Below are 18,487 nucleotides of genomic sequence, written 5' to 3' on the forward strand. Positions count from 1 at the left end.
TAGGGGACTGGCTTATACACACATTAACACATATATATATACACCTTCAATTTCCTATTCTCCTTGCTAATATCACATATACCCAACAGCATTAACCACCAAGTCATAGGTCATGACCCACATGACCCATCGAGCCAACAGGTGGTGCCTGACCCACCGGATCCATGGCCTCTAATCTGCATGCAGCAGAAGTCATCCACCAAGTTTAAAATTAAATAAATAAATAAATAAATAAAAACTAACTTTATATTTCTTTTCCAAATCTTTTCATTGTTGCCTTAAAGGTGTCTTATTTGCTTGCTATGAGAAGAAGAGAGAAGAATAGAGCACAATCAAGCGCCCACGCAGCTGATGTTAAGTAGAGTGGCACCTCAGAAGAAGAGACTATGGCTTGCCAATAATCGAAGACCTACCTCAAACGCCTTTGTAAGAGGCAAACAAGCTACAGTGAGGCTGAGACTAAGCTAGAGCTTGATCCATAGACTTGTTATATGTCTATTTTGCAACATGCGAGTGGTGGAGACCAAGTGACACTTTCTCATGGAACCCAGCATACAATGGTATCTGCTCCAACTATGGGGATATTCTAAAAATGGGCAATTTAGGTACTCTTTTTGAGGAAACACAGCTAGAGAGGACAGAAATTTAGTGATCAACATTCATTGTCCAAGAGCAGTCTTAAAGAAGCAGCTTCAAAAGGCTTAATGCTCTCGCACCCTTTTCTCGAGGGTGTGCTTGTCTTTTGACTTGTGGATCCCATAGGCTTCTTTAGCCTTGCAGATGTTATTAAAAACTTTCATTCATTAGTTCACATATGTTTGGGAATGTTTGATGTTGTGATTTTCATGGATTTTATATACAAGTAACAAATTTATAATTTTCCAAATCTATGTTTTCTATTTCCTTCAGCTACAATTTATGTTTGTACTAATGTGATTGGAGCATGTTTATAATGTGATCACATTAGATTCTATTTCATGGTGTTATAGTGTCTTTAAGCTTTATTCAATAATGGGTGCATGAGACAAGTTGAAAATCATTAAACATCTCTAAATTTCAAGGGTTTTTTTCATTTTGTCAAGTCACAGCCGAGTCATTGTTGAGTCACAAGTTGACCTTGTCAAGTCATAGCCGAGTTTGAGTTATGGAACTATGCCCAAAACCCTCAGGCTGGCAGGATTATGCTTTGATCCCAAGCAAGCCAAACACCATGCTAAAAGTCTGGACTAATGGTGAATGGCACAGAAAGAGAAAAATTTTAGTCCAACCAGAGTGTCAGCACCACCCAACTCCATCGTGGACATGTGGCTGGCCGATCATGGGTGGGTCCAATCCTTAGGTACACACCCAATGGGAATCATCGCCACAGCAGCATTTAGGCTGGGACATCGCACTAGACAATGTTAATACCATTTAACAAAAGGTAAATGACAGGACTAATGTCTTGATAAAGAACATGTGACGATTAAAATTACCAACTTCATGGCAGTTATAGGTGGTCATCGACCTAACTGATGCAGATGGTTTATGGAAATGCGAAGACGCTGGAAAGTTGCTTGTCTTCTGCAGAAATTCGCTTGAAATATGTTTGTCATTTCATAGGAGACATTGTGGTCAAACACAAGAGCTATCTTCTTGTTCTTCATACAGTAGTACTAGTAATCCATGAAGCCTCGACAAAAGTCACTATCAGTATGGTAGTTCCTTACAGTTTCATTTTAGCATTAGGTTTAATGTCAGTATTGATCTTTCTAGTTGCAACAACCTAGAAACGGGACTTTTTCACCCCACCTGGACGGATGATGTTATAACTTGAGATAAGAAACTGGATTTTGAAATCTTTTGCATCCAAGGTTAAAATTGATTGTTATACTGTTTTAGATCCTTTCTGGAATTTATATCTTTTTACCATTTCTACTGAAGTATTCCTCTGTGATGTACAAAGTATACATGGAATGTATAAGATAATATGCAGAACAAACATCTATCTATGCAAACAAATCACACATAGGGCATGTAAAGACATAAATAAGAGCTACATCTACAAATCATATGTTACCACAGCTGTCCTGCATAAATGGAAAAGACAACAGACATTATGCATAAAATAAGCCATACTTCTATCTGTGCCATTTGTCAACTCTTTCTTTGAAGCAAGAGGCATCTTCATGTCTCGAAAGAATCGGGTCAATGTAAAAGCTGCATCTCCAAACTTGCGATAACACTACACAAAAACAACAATAACTTGTTGCACAACCCTAAATAGATGAAAGTTCAAAAAACATCCAAGCTGTCTTATCAATTACCTTAATATGAGGTCGCAGCCAAAGAGACATCTGAATTTGTGTATTGGAGTGTGCAAACCTGCACAATTCCGCAAACATAGAAAGTGGTTACTAACATTGACCTTTTAGCCACGTGGTATCATTAACTTTCAACTGATTGACTATGTCATGTACAAGTTAATAAAATTTATTTATGTCACGCATTAATTAATATAACTTATTCATCTGTATAATATAATGCTTTAAAAAAATTATTTAATCAATACCTAGTTTAAAGGATGTTTGTACCTATCTATTAGTCTCTCAACTACTGCATACCAATTCAAGGGTACCAAAGAGGCACTAAATTGTAGCAAAATTACTCTATTAGATTCCTAAGAAATAAAAGATATTTGCAGACAACCCCAAAAAAGAGCTTCTATGTGCATCATAGACATCAACATTAACACATAAAGCAAGTCACATTGCACATTTTCCAATCTCCTGTAGTATTCAAATGAATATATGAGAATCAGTATTAATTATGCACATCCTGAAATCTCAAACAAAAGGAGTGTTGACTATTCCACTGTAATGCCCCCAAAAATTTGACAAATACATTAGTTAAATTAATATTCTAAAGTTATCCAAACAAAAAAATATTAAAGAGATGATTTTATTTAAATTAATCTAATTAAGCTGACTTTCTAATTAAAAAAATAGTATTATACGTCACTTTAATTAATAAAGTTCTCAAGCTTATTGTAGAAGCTACGTAGTAAGGCGAAGAAGGGAAGTTTTAGAAGTTCATCAAATTGTTATAAAAGAAACACTTTGCACTGTATTTATGTTCAGATTTATAGCATTTGATATGAATTTGTCTAATGCTTGGCATTAGCTGAATCTCTAAGAATGCAAACCTTCAGCAGATTCATAGAAGGGCTAGAGGAAACCCTAGTTTTACTTCTTTGGAGTAGATTCACGAATGCAGTGAATTCGCAATGGAGTCTACCCTTGCAGTCAGAAAAAAATTATTGATTTACTTTGAGAAATAAGGTTATTGATTCCTGATGTTATAATTTCTGGGAACATATTTGGTTTGAGCTTATTCTAGGTTTATTATTTTGGCATCTGCAGAATAAATAAGTCCCTATAGTTGGCAAAGATAAATATTTGGGAACTAATCTTAGGGAGATTTATTATCTGCCAATGTCAAAGGGAGTCTGTTTGTTTTATTAAAAAATTATTCAGAGATATTGTTCATAGGAGAAATATTTGTGGTTGAGCAATTATATTTCATATTTCCGGGATCAAATATTTTTATAAAAATAATCACGACAATAGTTTGAGCTAAAGTACTTATGAAGCAAACTATATCAGCCTTTAATATCATTAGTTCATTGGTTGCTGGGAAGAAATAATATGTCCTATGAAGCTTGAAGCGAATATAACATATTAAGCTGGTCCAGATTAATAGGGATTAATATTTGCTAGTGTCATGAGCTGATAGGAAGGAGAATTAATAATTGAAGGATCCTACAAGTTTATCTGCTAAGCTTTCATACGAAGGGAGAAAACCATTGTGGTTGCAAAGCATATTAATCCCATGCAATATGTGAAACACAACGCTGGGGAATTAGTGATATGTACCTGTGTCTGGATGGGAGACTCTTCATTCTAAAGATACGTCTAGTGTTGGCCATTGGTAAATGCAGCCTAATACCAATCACAACCAGATGTTGATGATGAACTGAGACTGCAGGGGATACCGAGAAGAGTTCACAGCTCATTTAGTGGGAGCATCAGGTCTGAAGAATTCATTGGTTCCTTGAACAAAGTATCTGCAGGCTGGACGGTAGTTCTCATTCAAGCACCTTTACATTTGTTACCTTCAGTTGCAACAGTTTCTGAGCATATTCTATAAAGCCATTTCAATTGATGGGGCATAAGTTAGGTGATCTGAGCATTGAAGAATTCAGTCTATGCTGTGTTCACATTGATGTTGGAGTGTGCTATATGAAGTCAGAGTAAATCAATCATTCTATGTATGTTTATATCTGGTTAATGGAACTATTATTGTACTCAATGAATATACAGTTATTGGGAAAGCCATGATTATTAGATTGATTTCAAGATTCTGGATCATTCATTACAATCACAAAAACTTCCTCAGACAATTCTAAATGTACAAACCTGCAAACTTTAGAATGAAAACAATTTGTTTGTAGAAATGTTAAATATTGATTACATAATACCTATGTTCCACGGAGTTTCCGGGACGGGGACGTTTTAGGGGACGGGGACGTGTTTCCGGTACGGGTACGGGTCGAAGCCAAAATTTAGGGGACGGGACATCAGGGGACGGCGATTAAAAACATAGGGGATTTTTTTTAATATAGAGACAAAATTCAAATATGTATATCATAACATTGATAAACCATTCACCATAGACATTTTAGAAGATAAATACATGGAATATTATCAAATGGCAAATACTAAGTGCTTCCATTATAACAATATCACATACATATATAGCAAAAATTAAAATGCCTAAAGGCTTCAAGTATCATGCTGAAATCAGAATGAAATAAAGAGAAGTCCAACTAAAATAGTTGGTAAATAGTAAATACCGAACGCAGTCTTGCCTCACTAAACACAATCTTTGCTCATTGCTGCTACTGCTCTTATGTTTTTTTTCCTTCCTCTTAGCAAGTATGTTAAATCGAAAAATGAGTAGAAGAGTTAGTGTTTTAATGGACCAAATATGGGTTGCATATTGTTATTATGTCTTTAAGATGACTAGGGGCCACACGAACAACAAAAATTAGGAAAAAATGTTTTTTTTGGGGATGGTTTGCCTTTACCAGATTGACTGGAAAAAAGGGGACGGCCAGCAGTTTCGGGGACGGATAGGGGACGGCAAAACTGTCCCCGATACTGCTGGCCGTCCCCAAGTTTCCTGCCCAAAAAAATTGGCCGTTTCGGGGACGTTTCTGAATTCTTCAAAAAAGGGACGTCGCAGGGTACGGCCAAAATCCGTACCCGCGTCCCCGTTTCGTACCCGGTACGGGTACTAGGGTACAGAGGCAGGGGACGCGTCCCCGTGGAGCATAGCATAATACATATAGATTGTTTGACAAAATGGTTGATTAGTTAACCATTGCGAAATTGAAGTAAAACCAAAAATCTTGGAAGACAATAGCTGGGGATATTACAGTGGTATTGGAGATGTGCATCCTGCCAGGCTGAGGGTCACTTTTCAGAATTATGGAAGGTCATTATCTTCAAAAGAAGATGACAACATCATACGCACATGTGTTAGAATGCTTATCATAATTGAACCAAACCTTTCAGCAGCAAGAAGAGTTGTTGGCGAAATATAGCAAGCATCTGTCAGTTAAAAAGAAAGCAAAGGCTGATTTGTCCAGTGAGAGGGTTCACTAAGATGCAACTTCTGAGTATGATGAATAAAAGGGTTATCGAGACAAAGGTAGTATGTATGATGAGGTATTGTCTTAAAGACAAGTTGGAGGCAGTTTCTAAATAGAAACAAAATTCATTGGGTTTACACTTACAGGTTACTAGCTATCTCAAAAAGAGCAAGAATTGTTTACCATCACGGGTAAACAGGGTTAATGCATAACGGAAAAGTAAAGAATGTAACACCGAGTTTCATAAAACTGAACTGCTAATTCCATTAATCTTCATGACAAAGCAATATAAGATGATATACTTCTAATTGTTGTCTAATGTCACTCAGGCGGTGTACAGATAGTACCCAAAGGGGTGTGACTCAACCGTCACATTCCTACTACCCTTGGTACTGGACAACTTACACACTTACTAATAACTATTCCCAAAGGTTTACAAACTATTCCCAAAGGTTACAATTATTCCCGACAACATCATCTTGTTAGAAATAAATAATACTGAAAGGGGGGGTGAATCAGTATTCTGAAGTCTTTTGCCCACAACTAAATATTGTTAAATGCTTTATAACTTGCATATGAAAGTAAACCAACAATGTTGAACTCATACACAAAGAGAACTCATAACACCCTTATTTGTTAACTAGGGAAACCCTGGCCAAGGGAAAACCCCAGTGTGGATGATACCCACAAGATGATCCACTAAACAAAAGAATCTTGTTAAGGATATTAACCCTGTTAGGAGTCTATGAAATACATATGGTGTCTTGAGTCCTTGTTAGAGGACTAGGCCCTATTAAAAGCCTCAACCCTGTTAGGAGTTGCTTCAACCCTATTAGGAGTTGGTAGATCAAATACAACATATGCAAGAAGAGCCCACTACCTTAACATCCAATATACAATTAAGTTTCTTCATAAGGGTAGATATACATACAATAATGTCTTACTATTGTACCTCACACTTGCTTTGATCATACATCAGATTTCGCATCACAAACGGCTTGCATATCACTTAAGCTTTCTTCACTATAGTTCCCATCACATTCGTATCACACATCATCTACGCAAGATATGATCTTTACTTATATCTCGCAAATTAATAAATCTCTGCTTAGTTGGCTTTGATGCTTACACACATTTGACCAAATATAAAATAACTTTGGGTAAACATCTACAATGTGGGCCCAACATGATCAAGTAATTACTTTGTTTCCAAAATAATTCCTTAAGCCATACACTACAATTTATTGTCGTGCTCTGTTCTACTCTGCTAATTACCTAAACTAGTAATTTAACAGTAACTTGCGTCGTATTGTCTATACAAGTCTGCGCACTGACATACGTCATTGTGACCCTGTCAACTATCAATCCTCAACTGCACATGAAATCACTCGAAGTTTGTCATTCGTACATACAATATCTGTCTCTGTACTGTTGTAAAGTGTCTAACACTTAGAGAATTTTCTAACTCTAATAACATCATGAAATATCAAAAGTATATGTCGCCATAAATGACAACACTCATACATCTACCTAGCCATATTGCCAACAATCTCCCCTTTTGGCATTGATGGCAACCTTTGGGAAAATTGGCTAAGTCCCAAAATGATGTCATACAAAACAAAATAAATACAAAAAGTAATTACACAAAAATTGCCTTCAAAACAAAAAATTTTATTCATGTTTTGGTGGATCATTACATTCCTTATCAGTCCTTTACAATGATACATAGCTAAGCTCCCCCTTACATACATACTTCTTCCTTTACATAAACAAACATGTACATGTACAATTTTCCTTACATACTTCTCCCCCTTCGACATCAATGGCAAAGGTGTCAAAAATCTATACCCACAAAATTGTGTTGCTTGCCTCTGATCAACTTGACATTCTGGATATGCAATCTGTAAAATCACGTTTAAGCTTGTCAAAGTCCTTCCAATTTTCCTTGACTATGTCAGATATACAGATGAGTGCACAAATGCATAGGATGCCACTTCAACTGCGCTCAGGTCAATATAGGCAAATTTATCATAGGGTGCCTTCGCTGCAAGGCACTCCTCCAATTGCCTCTACAAAATAACAATATTAGGAGATAAATATTTTCGAAGGACAGAGAATCTCTTTATTACCTTCTCGTCAGATTCAATGCCTCTAATAGCATTGTGAATTTTCTCCATTTCTGCTCCAAAGTCTTCAATTTTTGCCTCTGGTTGTTGCAATTTGATAGTGAGTGTTTGAAGCTCACTCATCTGGCCTTTGATCTAATTATCAAAATCTGATAGATAATTGTATGACATTGCACATTGTCCATACAATTTCTTTCCTTCATCAATGCTTTTCCTTAGCTCTTTAATGCACACATTCAGTGCCTGCAAGTCATTCCTAATATTGTTGCATACTGTGTCAAACAATGATGCATCATGCTTCGTCTGTGCTTGAACTGAAGCAATATAAGACAAAGTTGTGAATTCTTCATCAAAAGATTTCACCAATTCTTCCACCTTAACCTATAAGTCCAGATTTGTGATAGTTGTGTGAACAATCCTTTGCATCCTGTCTAGAACTTTTGCCAATGTTCTTTCCAAGGTCTTTATAGACTTGTTCTTCTCAAGAAGTTTGCTCAAAGAGCTCATTAATCCTTTCTGATCATCATCATCATCTAATATTACTGGCAATAGTTTGACTATTGATGTTGGGCTAGCTGTTGATGCTGCAATAGGTGTGACTGTTGGTACAACATGAGATGCTTCATGCAGAAACTCTAACTTCCTAGATTCTATTTCCACATGTTTTAGATTGAGCAAGAATGTTGACTCTTGCATCACAATCTTCCATTTCTGCTTCAAATCAAAAGCTTCTTCTACTCTCTTTCTTTCTTCTTCGCTTCTTGCTTTCTTCTTCTTTGTTTCTTTCCTTCTCTCTTGTTCTTCCTCCTTATTCTTTTTTGCACTTTTCTTTGCTTTTTCATCATCCTCTTCATCCGAGCTAGAATAAGCAGTAATATTGCCAACAATGTTGGATCCATATCCTGCAAAAGGAATCTCCTTAGCATCTATAGTTATGTGCGCACTATCCACTTGCATGGATTCAGTACCAATAACTATATAAGGAGGTGAATAAGTTTGTTGTGCCTCTTCAACTTCTTCTTCACCTTCAGTAGGAGTACTGGCCTCCACATAAACTGGACTTGTTGTTCCAGGCTGCACACTTTCCTTGGTGATCTTAGGCATGGAAGTCATATATTTTACTATAGCTTCTTCAGTTTCCTTCTTAAGCTCTTCATAGTTGCTTCCCATAAGAAGAATTGTTCTTCTCTTGTTCTTTAGCAAAGGTTCAATACCTTTCAAGATCTTTTCTATATCTTCCTTTGTTCTTACTTCACACAATCTATTAATCATATACTCTCTCAATTTAGTATCTTCTTCTACTACTCTTCTCTTCCTATTTAGCAATCTATTGTACAAATCTTCTAGAATCTTATTTTGGATGCTATCAAATCTCTTATTTCTCAAAATCATATTCCTCACTATAGCATTCTCTAATTATCTCCTATCCATGTTACTATACAAACTATAATACTTATTCAATTAAACAAAACTATCATTATTTATAATCTACATATTCAGATTCTCAACTTCAGGTTTCCAGGCTTTCTTACCGGTCAGTATCCTTCCTTCTCCACTTGCTTGTTCAATTGGCTTCTCTTCAGTCTCTTCCTCGCACTCCTCAAACTCATTGAATTGCAGTGTCTTTCTCCTCTTTCTGGGTCCACTAGTGGTTTGCTTGACCGTTTTCTTGGGAGATGGTGTCGGTTCCTGCTTAACCTTCACCAATCTCTCTAATTTTCTTTGTTCAACAAATACATCATCTTCAAATTTCCTCTTTTGCTGATCAGTTTGTACTCTAACTGGTTGTACTTGTGCAACTGCTGCATAAGGTGCAGTAGGTATTTGTGAAGTAGACCCAGCTACTGTCACATCCACAGATGGTGCTGCAACGGCAATAGATGTGGCTGCCAACACCTCAAATTGCCCACTGGCTTTCATCTCCAAAGCTATACCTTTGATTTCATTGAATTCTTCTCTTGTCATGCCTAACTCCTTAAGAATGGATTCAATCTTCTTTTCCACATTCTTCTTGATTTCTTTACAATGAAGTTCAAAATGAACTTCATGCATCTTCTCTTCATAAGTACCCCATCTTGGACATTCAGTGTCCCTTTCTAACTGTATAATAATCTGTGCATATCCTTCAATGAGTTCTTCACTCATTTCATCTTTATACTTCTCCACCATAGAGGGAGGGATTCTATATCTTTGCTTCATCTCTTATTGAAAGCTTTTCATCATTCTATCAATGTCTCTATCTCTAACATTCTTTAGTCTAGCCCTGTAACACTATGTAACCATCTTCATCGAATACTCATTATTGTCCTAACTTGTCATACCAGGAAACTGCTTGGTTGCATAGAAAAATAAGTGTCTTAGTAGAGATTCGAATCTAAAGACTACATTCTTAGCCCTCTTCAACTTCACAATGTTATCCAACAACTGCACTTTGACAATCTCACACATCTTTACTTTCTTCTTCTCAACTGCCATTACATAAGTTGCATGCAAAAATCCTGTTGGCACAGAGTTCACTCTAGAACTGTGATTCAGTTTATATCCCACAATCTTGCTCAATATTCTAACTCCACTGTCCTGGATCAGATCAACTCTCATATTCCTTCCATCAAGCTTAGTTTTCAGGTTGGTCTCAACTGTCTTCCTCACATTCCTGTCATTCACTAGATTACACCCTTCATTGCTTAAACCTGTAACTTTATGAATTAGGTCATTGTCAATTACAATAGACACATCACCTACCCAAAACATTTCTTCATGAACTCGACTTAGGATAATCCTACTCCACTCATGATTATTGAAAAACGTGTAAAACATATACTTAATTAGGTTCAGTTCATTCAGGTATGCATACTCAAATTTTAAGGGTTGGGTCTCCATTACACAACTCCTAAATCCTTGTGAATATCTTCATCTCCAACACTCAATTTACAATGAATGTAGCTTCTACTCTCTTTCTTACATGAAGTACATTTGGCGGGATTTGAGAAAACACTCCTAACGGATCATCAATAAGAGAAACAAACAGGTGCTTCTTGAGTTTATACCTAGGTCTCACTTATATCACAAACTGACTGGCTTGCCATACTACTTAATAATGATACTGAAAATTCCAACTTAAAGCTTCGTAAAATACCTTTAATATTGTGTATTAGGGCTTATGCAACTTTGCACTCGAACGCTTCACTTCGCACTTGAATTCATTGTCAAATCACTCACTAATTGCTCCAAACTCTTCATATGATCAAATGGTATTGAATATCTTACTCGCAATCCTTAAATCATTTCAATTTTAACTCTGCATTAAATGTGCATCTTCTTCTTCTTCAAAAGTTTTCACTGATTACCAGTAAACTCGATTTCTTCAGTACAACTTACTGCGACCATCATAATGCTTGCGCACTTGACCATAGCTTCCTCTCTATGTCATCTACCTTCTGTTGATTACGCAAGGTCTAATTTGCAATCTATCATTGGTTCTGATTAATTGACGCTCTGCCTCTTCTGAAAATGCTTAATTCAAATAGGATGAGTCACAAACTGACTTCAATTTCCCATCAAGTGCATCAAAATACTGTTCTTCCAAAATTGTATGAGAACTTTTTGGATTATTTGCTTTCACGAATGCTTCCTTGAATTCATCATGTTCTTTAATTGCTTCCTTTTGACTATTGTCGCTACCATTACCATCTCTTCTATCATTTTTGTTATTGTTTCTTCTGTAATTAGGATTCTTGTTGAAGTTCCTTCTATACATTCTGCAAAATCTTGCTATGTGTCCAAAGTTATTACATAATTGACATACAGGTGCATTCCTTCTCCGATTGGTTCCATTCCGACTTTCAAGTGATCTGCAATTCCTTACAATATGTCCAAGATTGTTACACTTGTAACATACAAACTATTTCCTTTCACCATTAGATTCCTCTCCATCATTAGATCTGCTTTGTGATCTTCCTCTTTCATCACTTGCAAGGTTAGTATTCCTAAACATTCTACTATTCCCATTATTACTATCAAACTTGGGTTTCTTACAATCTATTGCATTATGTCCATAACCATGACAATTATAACATTAGAAATTAGTAATAGGTTTAAAAGAGTTACCTGTGCAATCTCTCTTCATATGACCAACTTCATTGCATATGAAACATCTACCTTTGAATACATGTCTAACTTTCTTAGATGACTCAGCTTGCTTAGGTCCATCATGTTTCACAGACAAATCAACTAGTTCAATTTCTTTAGATACTTCAGTAGTTATACTTGATTCAATCTTACTTATATCAGATTCTTTAGAGAACTCAACAACTGGACCTGGTTCTTTATTAATTTCAACTTTCTTGGCTGATTTCTCTCCAATAAAATATCCAAGGTCTGTCTTATCATAAGAGGGTCTCTGGTAAAATATTTGCTCATCAATTTTCTCACTACTAGAATCAAGCTTCTCTAACTACTGTTTAGCTTATGTTAATTCTCCTTTCACAATAGTCTTGTACTTTTTCTAACCCAGCATGTCCTATCTTAATAGAGTCTAACTCATATGTTACTTGACTTAATTGGGATCTAAGGTCTACATTCTCAACTTTTAGATCAGGTTCAGTTTTGCTATCATCTTTCTTAAGACTTAACTTAAGTTCAACAATTTTCAACTCATGCTTCAAGATCTCATTTTCTTTCTTGAGAATTCCTACTTCATCATTGTCACTAATCTACTTATTTGATTCCTTTTTGATTTCAGAGCATCAATCTTGTCTTTCAATTTTCCAATGTAAAATTTTGCATCCCCATACCTATCTTTCAGGTTATCTCTTTCTTCAATAAGGAGATCAATTTGCTCAAGAGCTTCTTCAAGGTTTCTCTTCAACTATTCCATATTCGTAGGGATCTTACTCAAGCTATTAAGCCTCTTCAGAGTAACTGTACTCTGACACCAATTGTTAGCAATAGATAATACTGAGAGGTGGGGCGAGGGGCAAGGGTGAATCAGTATTCTACAATCTTTTGCCCACAGCTGAATATTGTTAAATATTTTATAACTTGCATCTATAAAACCCGCCAAATCGCGAACAAAAAAAGTTGAAAAAAGTCAACAAACATGAGCAACAATATTATTAAATTGACACTAAAGTTTTAGCCCGAGAGTTAGGGTTTATTTGTCTTGAAAACTCCATTCTATTCATTCGTGCGACTCCATTCTGCTCATCCCCCGACTAGGTGACCACATTTTTTGACCCTGATGTGCAATTAATACTTGAGCAACTACATTTCATGGCCCTGCAACTGCATTTCATGTCCCTGCAACTCCATTTCATGGTCGTACGTGCAAAATCTAGATATTTTGCCAAAGGATCTCCATGCATTTATAGTTAAAACTAAAAGTTTTATATATTAATATGTTCATTGTTTATTAATTATAACTATAGTATTATACAATATTTGTAATGATTTAATTTTTATTAATATGTAATATGTAATATGTATAATATATATAATTCTATAGACAGTGTCGCATAAGTCCTTTTTAATACACAGTAATAAATACTAAAAATTCACATTATGATTAAAAATGTGTATTACTATTACATATAGTTAAATTTATTAATATTAATAATTATTAATCTACTTGTTAATACAAAATTTAGATGTTTAACTTAAAACTTTGAATGAGACATGGTCAATATCTCAAATTATTATATATTCTACAAATTTGGTGTTTATGTATGCGTTTTTAAGAATATTTTAAGAATTTTTATATTTTCAAATGTTCGATAAAAGTGTTGATTTATTGCTAAGTTTTTGCCGATTCCAAGTTTTTCAAAAATTTTGGGTCGGTTGAGATATTGCCGATACCATAGTAACAAGAATCGCCCAAAAATTGCCTAAATCGGCGATTCTGCGACCAGATTCATGCTGGACGATTTTTTTTGCATCGTGAATCGGTATCGCCGATTTCTGGGCCATGAATCGCCGATTCAGGCGATTCATGTAAAAATCGCCAAATTTGCCTTGAAAAAGCGGCCATGAATCGCCCATGGCATGTAAAAAGGGAAGTTGAAATTTTTTTTAAAATCACTTGTTTTTTTCACTTTGTTTTTGACCAATTCTCTTTGTTATAACCCTAAAGGGCCTTCTATTTGTTAAGCATGAGTAGAAGAGAGGAAAAGTGAGAGAAAAAAAGAGAAAACAAAAGCCATAGGTTTCCAACCGGCAAGGAGGAGCACCAAAGAGATCAACAGGCCATCATGGGGAGCCCATCAATTGCTTTGGGAGCATTAAGGAGCCAATATCAACACTCCTCAACTCACTTGCAAAAGGTAAGTGCTTATATTTTTTCTTGCATCTTAGTGTATTATGCATTTTTTGTTAAATTTTTAGTGTATTATACATTTTTTGTTAAATTTCTATAGTTTTCAAGAATTTTAGTGTAAATCTTGAATGTTCTTTATTTTTACTAAGTTGCAAGCTAGGGTTTGTTGTTTTCTAATTTTTATTAGCTTCAAACTTTGATATTTTACATTAAAAAAATTATTGCAGCAGCCTTTGCTCTCATTTTTCGCAAATTCCAATGGGTAAAAAAGATGAATATTGGAAATATAATGAAGAGTTTCCTGGAAGAACCAAATATCAAACAAAATGCATGTTTTGTAAAGAAAAAAAAACTTTCGGGGGTATTTATAGATTTAAATTCCACATTGCTGCTATACCTGGACACGATATTACAGTTTGCACTCACCAAACTCCTGAGGCAAAACGCACTTGCTTAATGGCATTAGAAAAAATTGAAAAAGACAAAGCAAATAGGAAAATGCAAGTTGAAGGGTTAAGGGGTATTGGTTCCCATGTTCCCGCATCCGCAGCCGCATCCACATCTCCATCTGCATCAGCTTCCGCATCCGTAGGTTGTGTTGGAGAGGTTTCTTCTAGGCCTCCTTTTTATCCTAGTTCTTCTGCTCGTGCTAGTGCTAGTGCTAGTCAATCACATACTGAGACAGAGTCCCACACCAACCTATTGCAGCCTACAGTGCGGAAAAACAGAATGGATAGTTACTTTATGCCCCGCACTACTCCTGGTTCCCAACCCACGCTTGAGGGCATGGGTTTGAACAAGGAGATTCACGATGCTGCCAAAAAGGAGATATGCAAATTTTGGTACTTTTGCAACATTCCATTTATTGCAGCCAGGTAATTGATTCTTTTTTCTTTGTTTCCTTTAAAGCTAAAATTAAAAGTAAAAGTAAAACTTTAATTATATCTACTTGTTTTATAATTTGAGTCTTTGACATCTAAACTTTTATTTGTGACAGGGCTCCTTATTGGCAGAATATGATAGATGCGGTTTCTATTTGTGGTCCGGGGTTTAAAGCCCCAACTGAGGCTAAGTTGAGCGGATACCTCCTGGATGAGATGGTAGAGGACATGAGGGTTGACCTAGAACCAAAAAGAATGGATTGCAAAGGGTTGCACCATCATGACTGATGGTTGGACCGATAGGAGGAATAGAACACTCCTCAATTTTCTTGTATCCTGTGGAGGTGATTGATCATTCTACTTTCCTACATACACTGTAAATTTTGATTTGTTGAATGCTAATTCGTTAATGATCCATTTAATATTATAATTCGTTGTTTTGTTACTTGTAAGATATACCATGTTCATAAAATCCATTGATGCTTCCGCACATGTGAAAAATGCCACATATTTATGTGAGGCTATTGAGGAAGTTATAGCAGAGGTGGGGGAACAAAATGTGATCCAGGTGGTGACGGATAATGCAGCAAATTATGTTGCAGCAGGTAAACTTTTAACTTTGCAAGTTTTGAAAATAAATTTATTTGAATTTTGAAATTTGAGTTTCTAATTGACTTAAAATTGTTGTAGGAAAACTTTTGATGGAGAGGCACCCCACCATATTTTGGTCCCCTTGTGCGGCACACTGCATTGACCTCATGTTGGAGGAAATTGGCAAACTTGAGTTTGTCAAGTCATGTGTGGAAAGGGCAAAAAACATATGCAAATTCATTTATAATCATGCATTTGTCCTTAGCACAATGAGGAAGTACACAAAAGGGAAGGAGTTAGCTTGCCCAGGTATCACGAGGTTTGCCTCGAATTTCATCACCTTGCAGTCCTTGTTGACATCAAAGGATGGATTGAGGAGCATGTTTGTTGGACAGGAGTGGATTTGCTCTTCCTATGCTACGACCACTGTAGGGTTAGATGTGGCGGATTGCATATTTGATGAGGATGGTTTTTGGAAACCCGCTAGAGAAATCCTTAAGGTAAATTTATTGCAATTTAACATTTAGTAGTTTGTTTTTACTTTAAGTTATATTATTTTATATTTAAGTTTTGACTCAATTTTTTTGTTTTACTTTATATGTAGGTCACTGAGCCCCTTGTAGCTTTGCTACGAACTGCTGATGGCGAGAAGCCCTCTATGGGCTACATTTATGAGGTCATGGATAGGGCCAAGGAGGCCATCAAAGCCCAATATGCATGAGTGCAGGAGACGTATGGCCCTATTTGGGACATCATCGATAGGAGATGGCAGAATCAGCTCCATCGACCCATCCACGCAGCAGCTTACTATCTGAATCCGGCATTTCGTTTCCGTCCTGAGTTCAAGGCGGATGCGGAGGTTCTCACTGGCTTATACACAGTGATTCAAAGATTGAGTAGCAATGAAAATAGCGCTGCTGCGATTGTTGAGCTAGACCAGTTCAACAATAAGGAGGGGCCACTTTTCTCTGGCAGGATGGCCATAAATGCTCAGACAACACTACAGCCAGGTAAAAATTAAATAATATATTCCATGTTCATGAATCTAGATTCTAAACTTAAAGTTGATTATATAATGCATTAATTTTAGAGTTGTAATTTGTAAATGAGACTAATTGTTTTTGTTTTTTTCCTTATTTCAGATAGATGGTGGCAAATGTTTGGGGCCACAACCCCAAACCTTCAAAAAATTGCCATCCACATTCTGGGTCAGCCGAGCAGCGCTTCTGGATGTGAGCGCAGTTGGTCCATGTTCGAGCACATCCACTCGAAGAGGAGAAACAGGTTGACAGTGCAGAGGTTGAATGATCTTGTCTTTGTTCATTACAACCTTCGTCTTAGGATCAGACAGATTTTGGGCGCTGACTCCTCTCCGATCATTCTAGAGGAGATTGATCCAGAATTAGAGTGGATCACAGAGACCGTGGACCCAGTCTTCACTGAGGAAGACCGCGCATGGGTTGACCAAGTGGATGTAGAGGCTGAAGCTGTGGCCAGGGCAAAGGAGGCAGCTAGAGCACGTTCAGGCATTGGTAGACGCACACGCGCACGCACAAACGCAAGCCTTAGCGACATTATTCATGAGCCCATTGCCCATGCAGGGGACATGGCTCGACGGTTCTCTAGGACCTACCTTACATGCCTTTCTCATAGGCAAACTGGATACTCGGAGGCTGAGGTTGAGGCTGCAGCAGAGCTAAAGGATGATGATGAGGATGATGAGGCTTGAGCTGGAGCCTTGTTTTTATATTTTGTTTACACTGTATAGGTATTGATAGTGATACTGAATCACTGATACTGATAGACATATGTTTCAAACTTTCATGGATCTTCATATTAGATTTATACATACATTTATGATTTGATGTCTTATAGATCTTCATGATTTCATCTTACTGATTCTATGATTTGAATCATTATGATCATTTGTTTTTTATTTACTTCAGCTAGCATACAATTTACATTTTAGTACATCATGATAACATAGTTAGGTATGTGATAGATTTTATGTTTGATGTTTATGTATGTTAGATTCTATTTGATGATGTTATAATGTTTTTAAGCTATATTCAATAAAGGGTGCATGAAATAAGTCTTAAATTGTTAAAATCTTTACATTTAAAAGGTCTTTTCAAATTTGCCGATTCATCGCCGATTCACCGGCGATTCACCCCCGATTCACGATTCGATTCGACCGTGCCGATTCCAATTCACGTTACTTTGGCCGATACGGAGTTTTCAAACTATGATTGACCATATTAGGAGTCTATGAAATACATATAGTGTCTAGAGTCCTTGTTAGAAAACTAAGCCCTATTAAAAGCCTCAAACTTGTGAGGAGTTGGTAGATCAAATACAATGTATGCAAGAAGAGCCCACTGCCCTAACATGTAATATACAATTAAGTTTCTTCACAAGAGTAGATATACATACAATATTGTCTTACTGATGTATCTCGCACTTGCTCTGATCGTACATCACATTTTGCATCACACACGGCTTGCATATCACTTAAGCTTTCTTCACTATAGTTCACATCACATTCGTATCACACATTATCTGCACAAGATATGATCTTTACTTATATCTCACAAATTAATAAATCTTTGCTTAGTCGGCTTTGATGCTTACACATGTTTGACCAAATCTAAAATAACTTTGGGTAAACATCGAAGATGTCGGCCCAACATGATCAAATAATTATTTTGTCTCCCAAAATTATTCCTTAAGTTGTATACTTCAATTTGTTGTTACGCTCTGTTCTACTCTACTGATTACCTAAATTGGTAATTTAACTATAACTTGCATCATATTGTCTGTATAGGTCTGCGCACTAACGTACGTCATCGTGACCCTGTCAACTATCGATCCTCAACTACGCATG

The 18,487-nt window shown here is 36.4% G+C and overlaps 2 protein-coding genes across 3 annotated transcripts in view; one reads left to right on the top strand and one right to left on the bottom strand.

Annotated features, from left to right (window-relative positions):
* LOC149569312 (RAD3-like DNA-binding helicase protein) overlaps nt 1–18,487 on the bottom strand; it is a 266,529-nt gene that overhangs the window by 142,518 nt on the left and 105,524 nt on the right. For both annotated transcript variants that reach the window (XM_089822038.1, XM_089822037.1), the window contains exons 18-19: nt 2,307–2,364; nt 2,119–2,224 (exon numbers count right to left, since the gene is read on the bottom strand). In XM_089822038.1, coding sequence (XP_089678164.1) covers nt 2,119–2,224; nt 2,307–2,364 — 164 coding nt within the window. The remainder of the gene's footprint in view (nt 1–2,118; nt 2,225–2,306; nt 2,365–18,487) is intronic.
* LOC149569316 (uncharacterized) lies at nt 16,268–17,332 on the top strand. The gene is made up of 2 exons (XM_089823424.1): nt 16,268–16,613; nt 16,746–17,332. The coding sequence occupies exons 1-2, from the start codon at nt 16,580–16,582 to the stop codon at nt 17,330–17,332; spliced, it is 621 nt and encodes a 206-aa protein (XP_089679550.1). The 5' UTR covers nt 16,268–16,579.

The sequence above is a fragment of the Cupressus sempervirens genome, chromosome 3 (genome assembly GCF_028749045.1).
Source record: "Cupressus sempervirens isolate cs-2001-9-10 chromosome 3, ASM2874904v1, whole genome shotgun sequence".
NCBI lineage: Eukaryota > Viridiplantae > Streptophyta > Pinopsida > Cupressales > Cupressaceae > Cupressus > Cupressus sempervirens.

What these genes read in the sequence shown, in the direction of transcription:
- LOC149569316 (XM_089823424.1), top strand. Translation starts at nt 16,580, where the DNA reads ATGGCCATAAATGCTCAGACAACACTACAGCCAG. An exon ending in TCAGACAACACTACAGCCAG is followed by an intron (nt 16,614 to 16,745) that starts GTAAAAATTAAA and finishes TCCTTATTTCAG; the next exon opens with ATAGATGGTGGCAAATGTTT.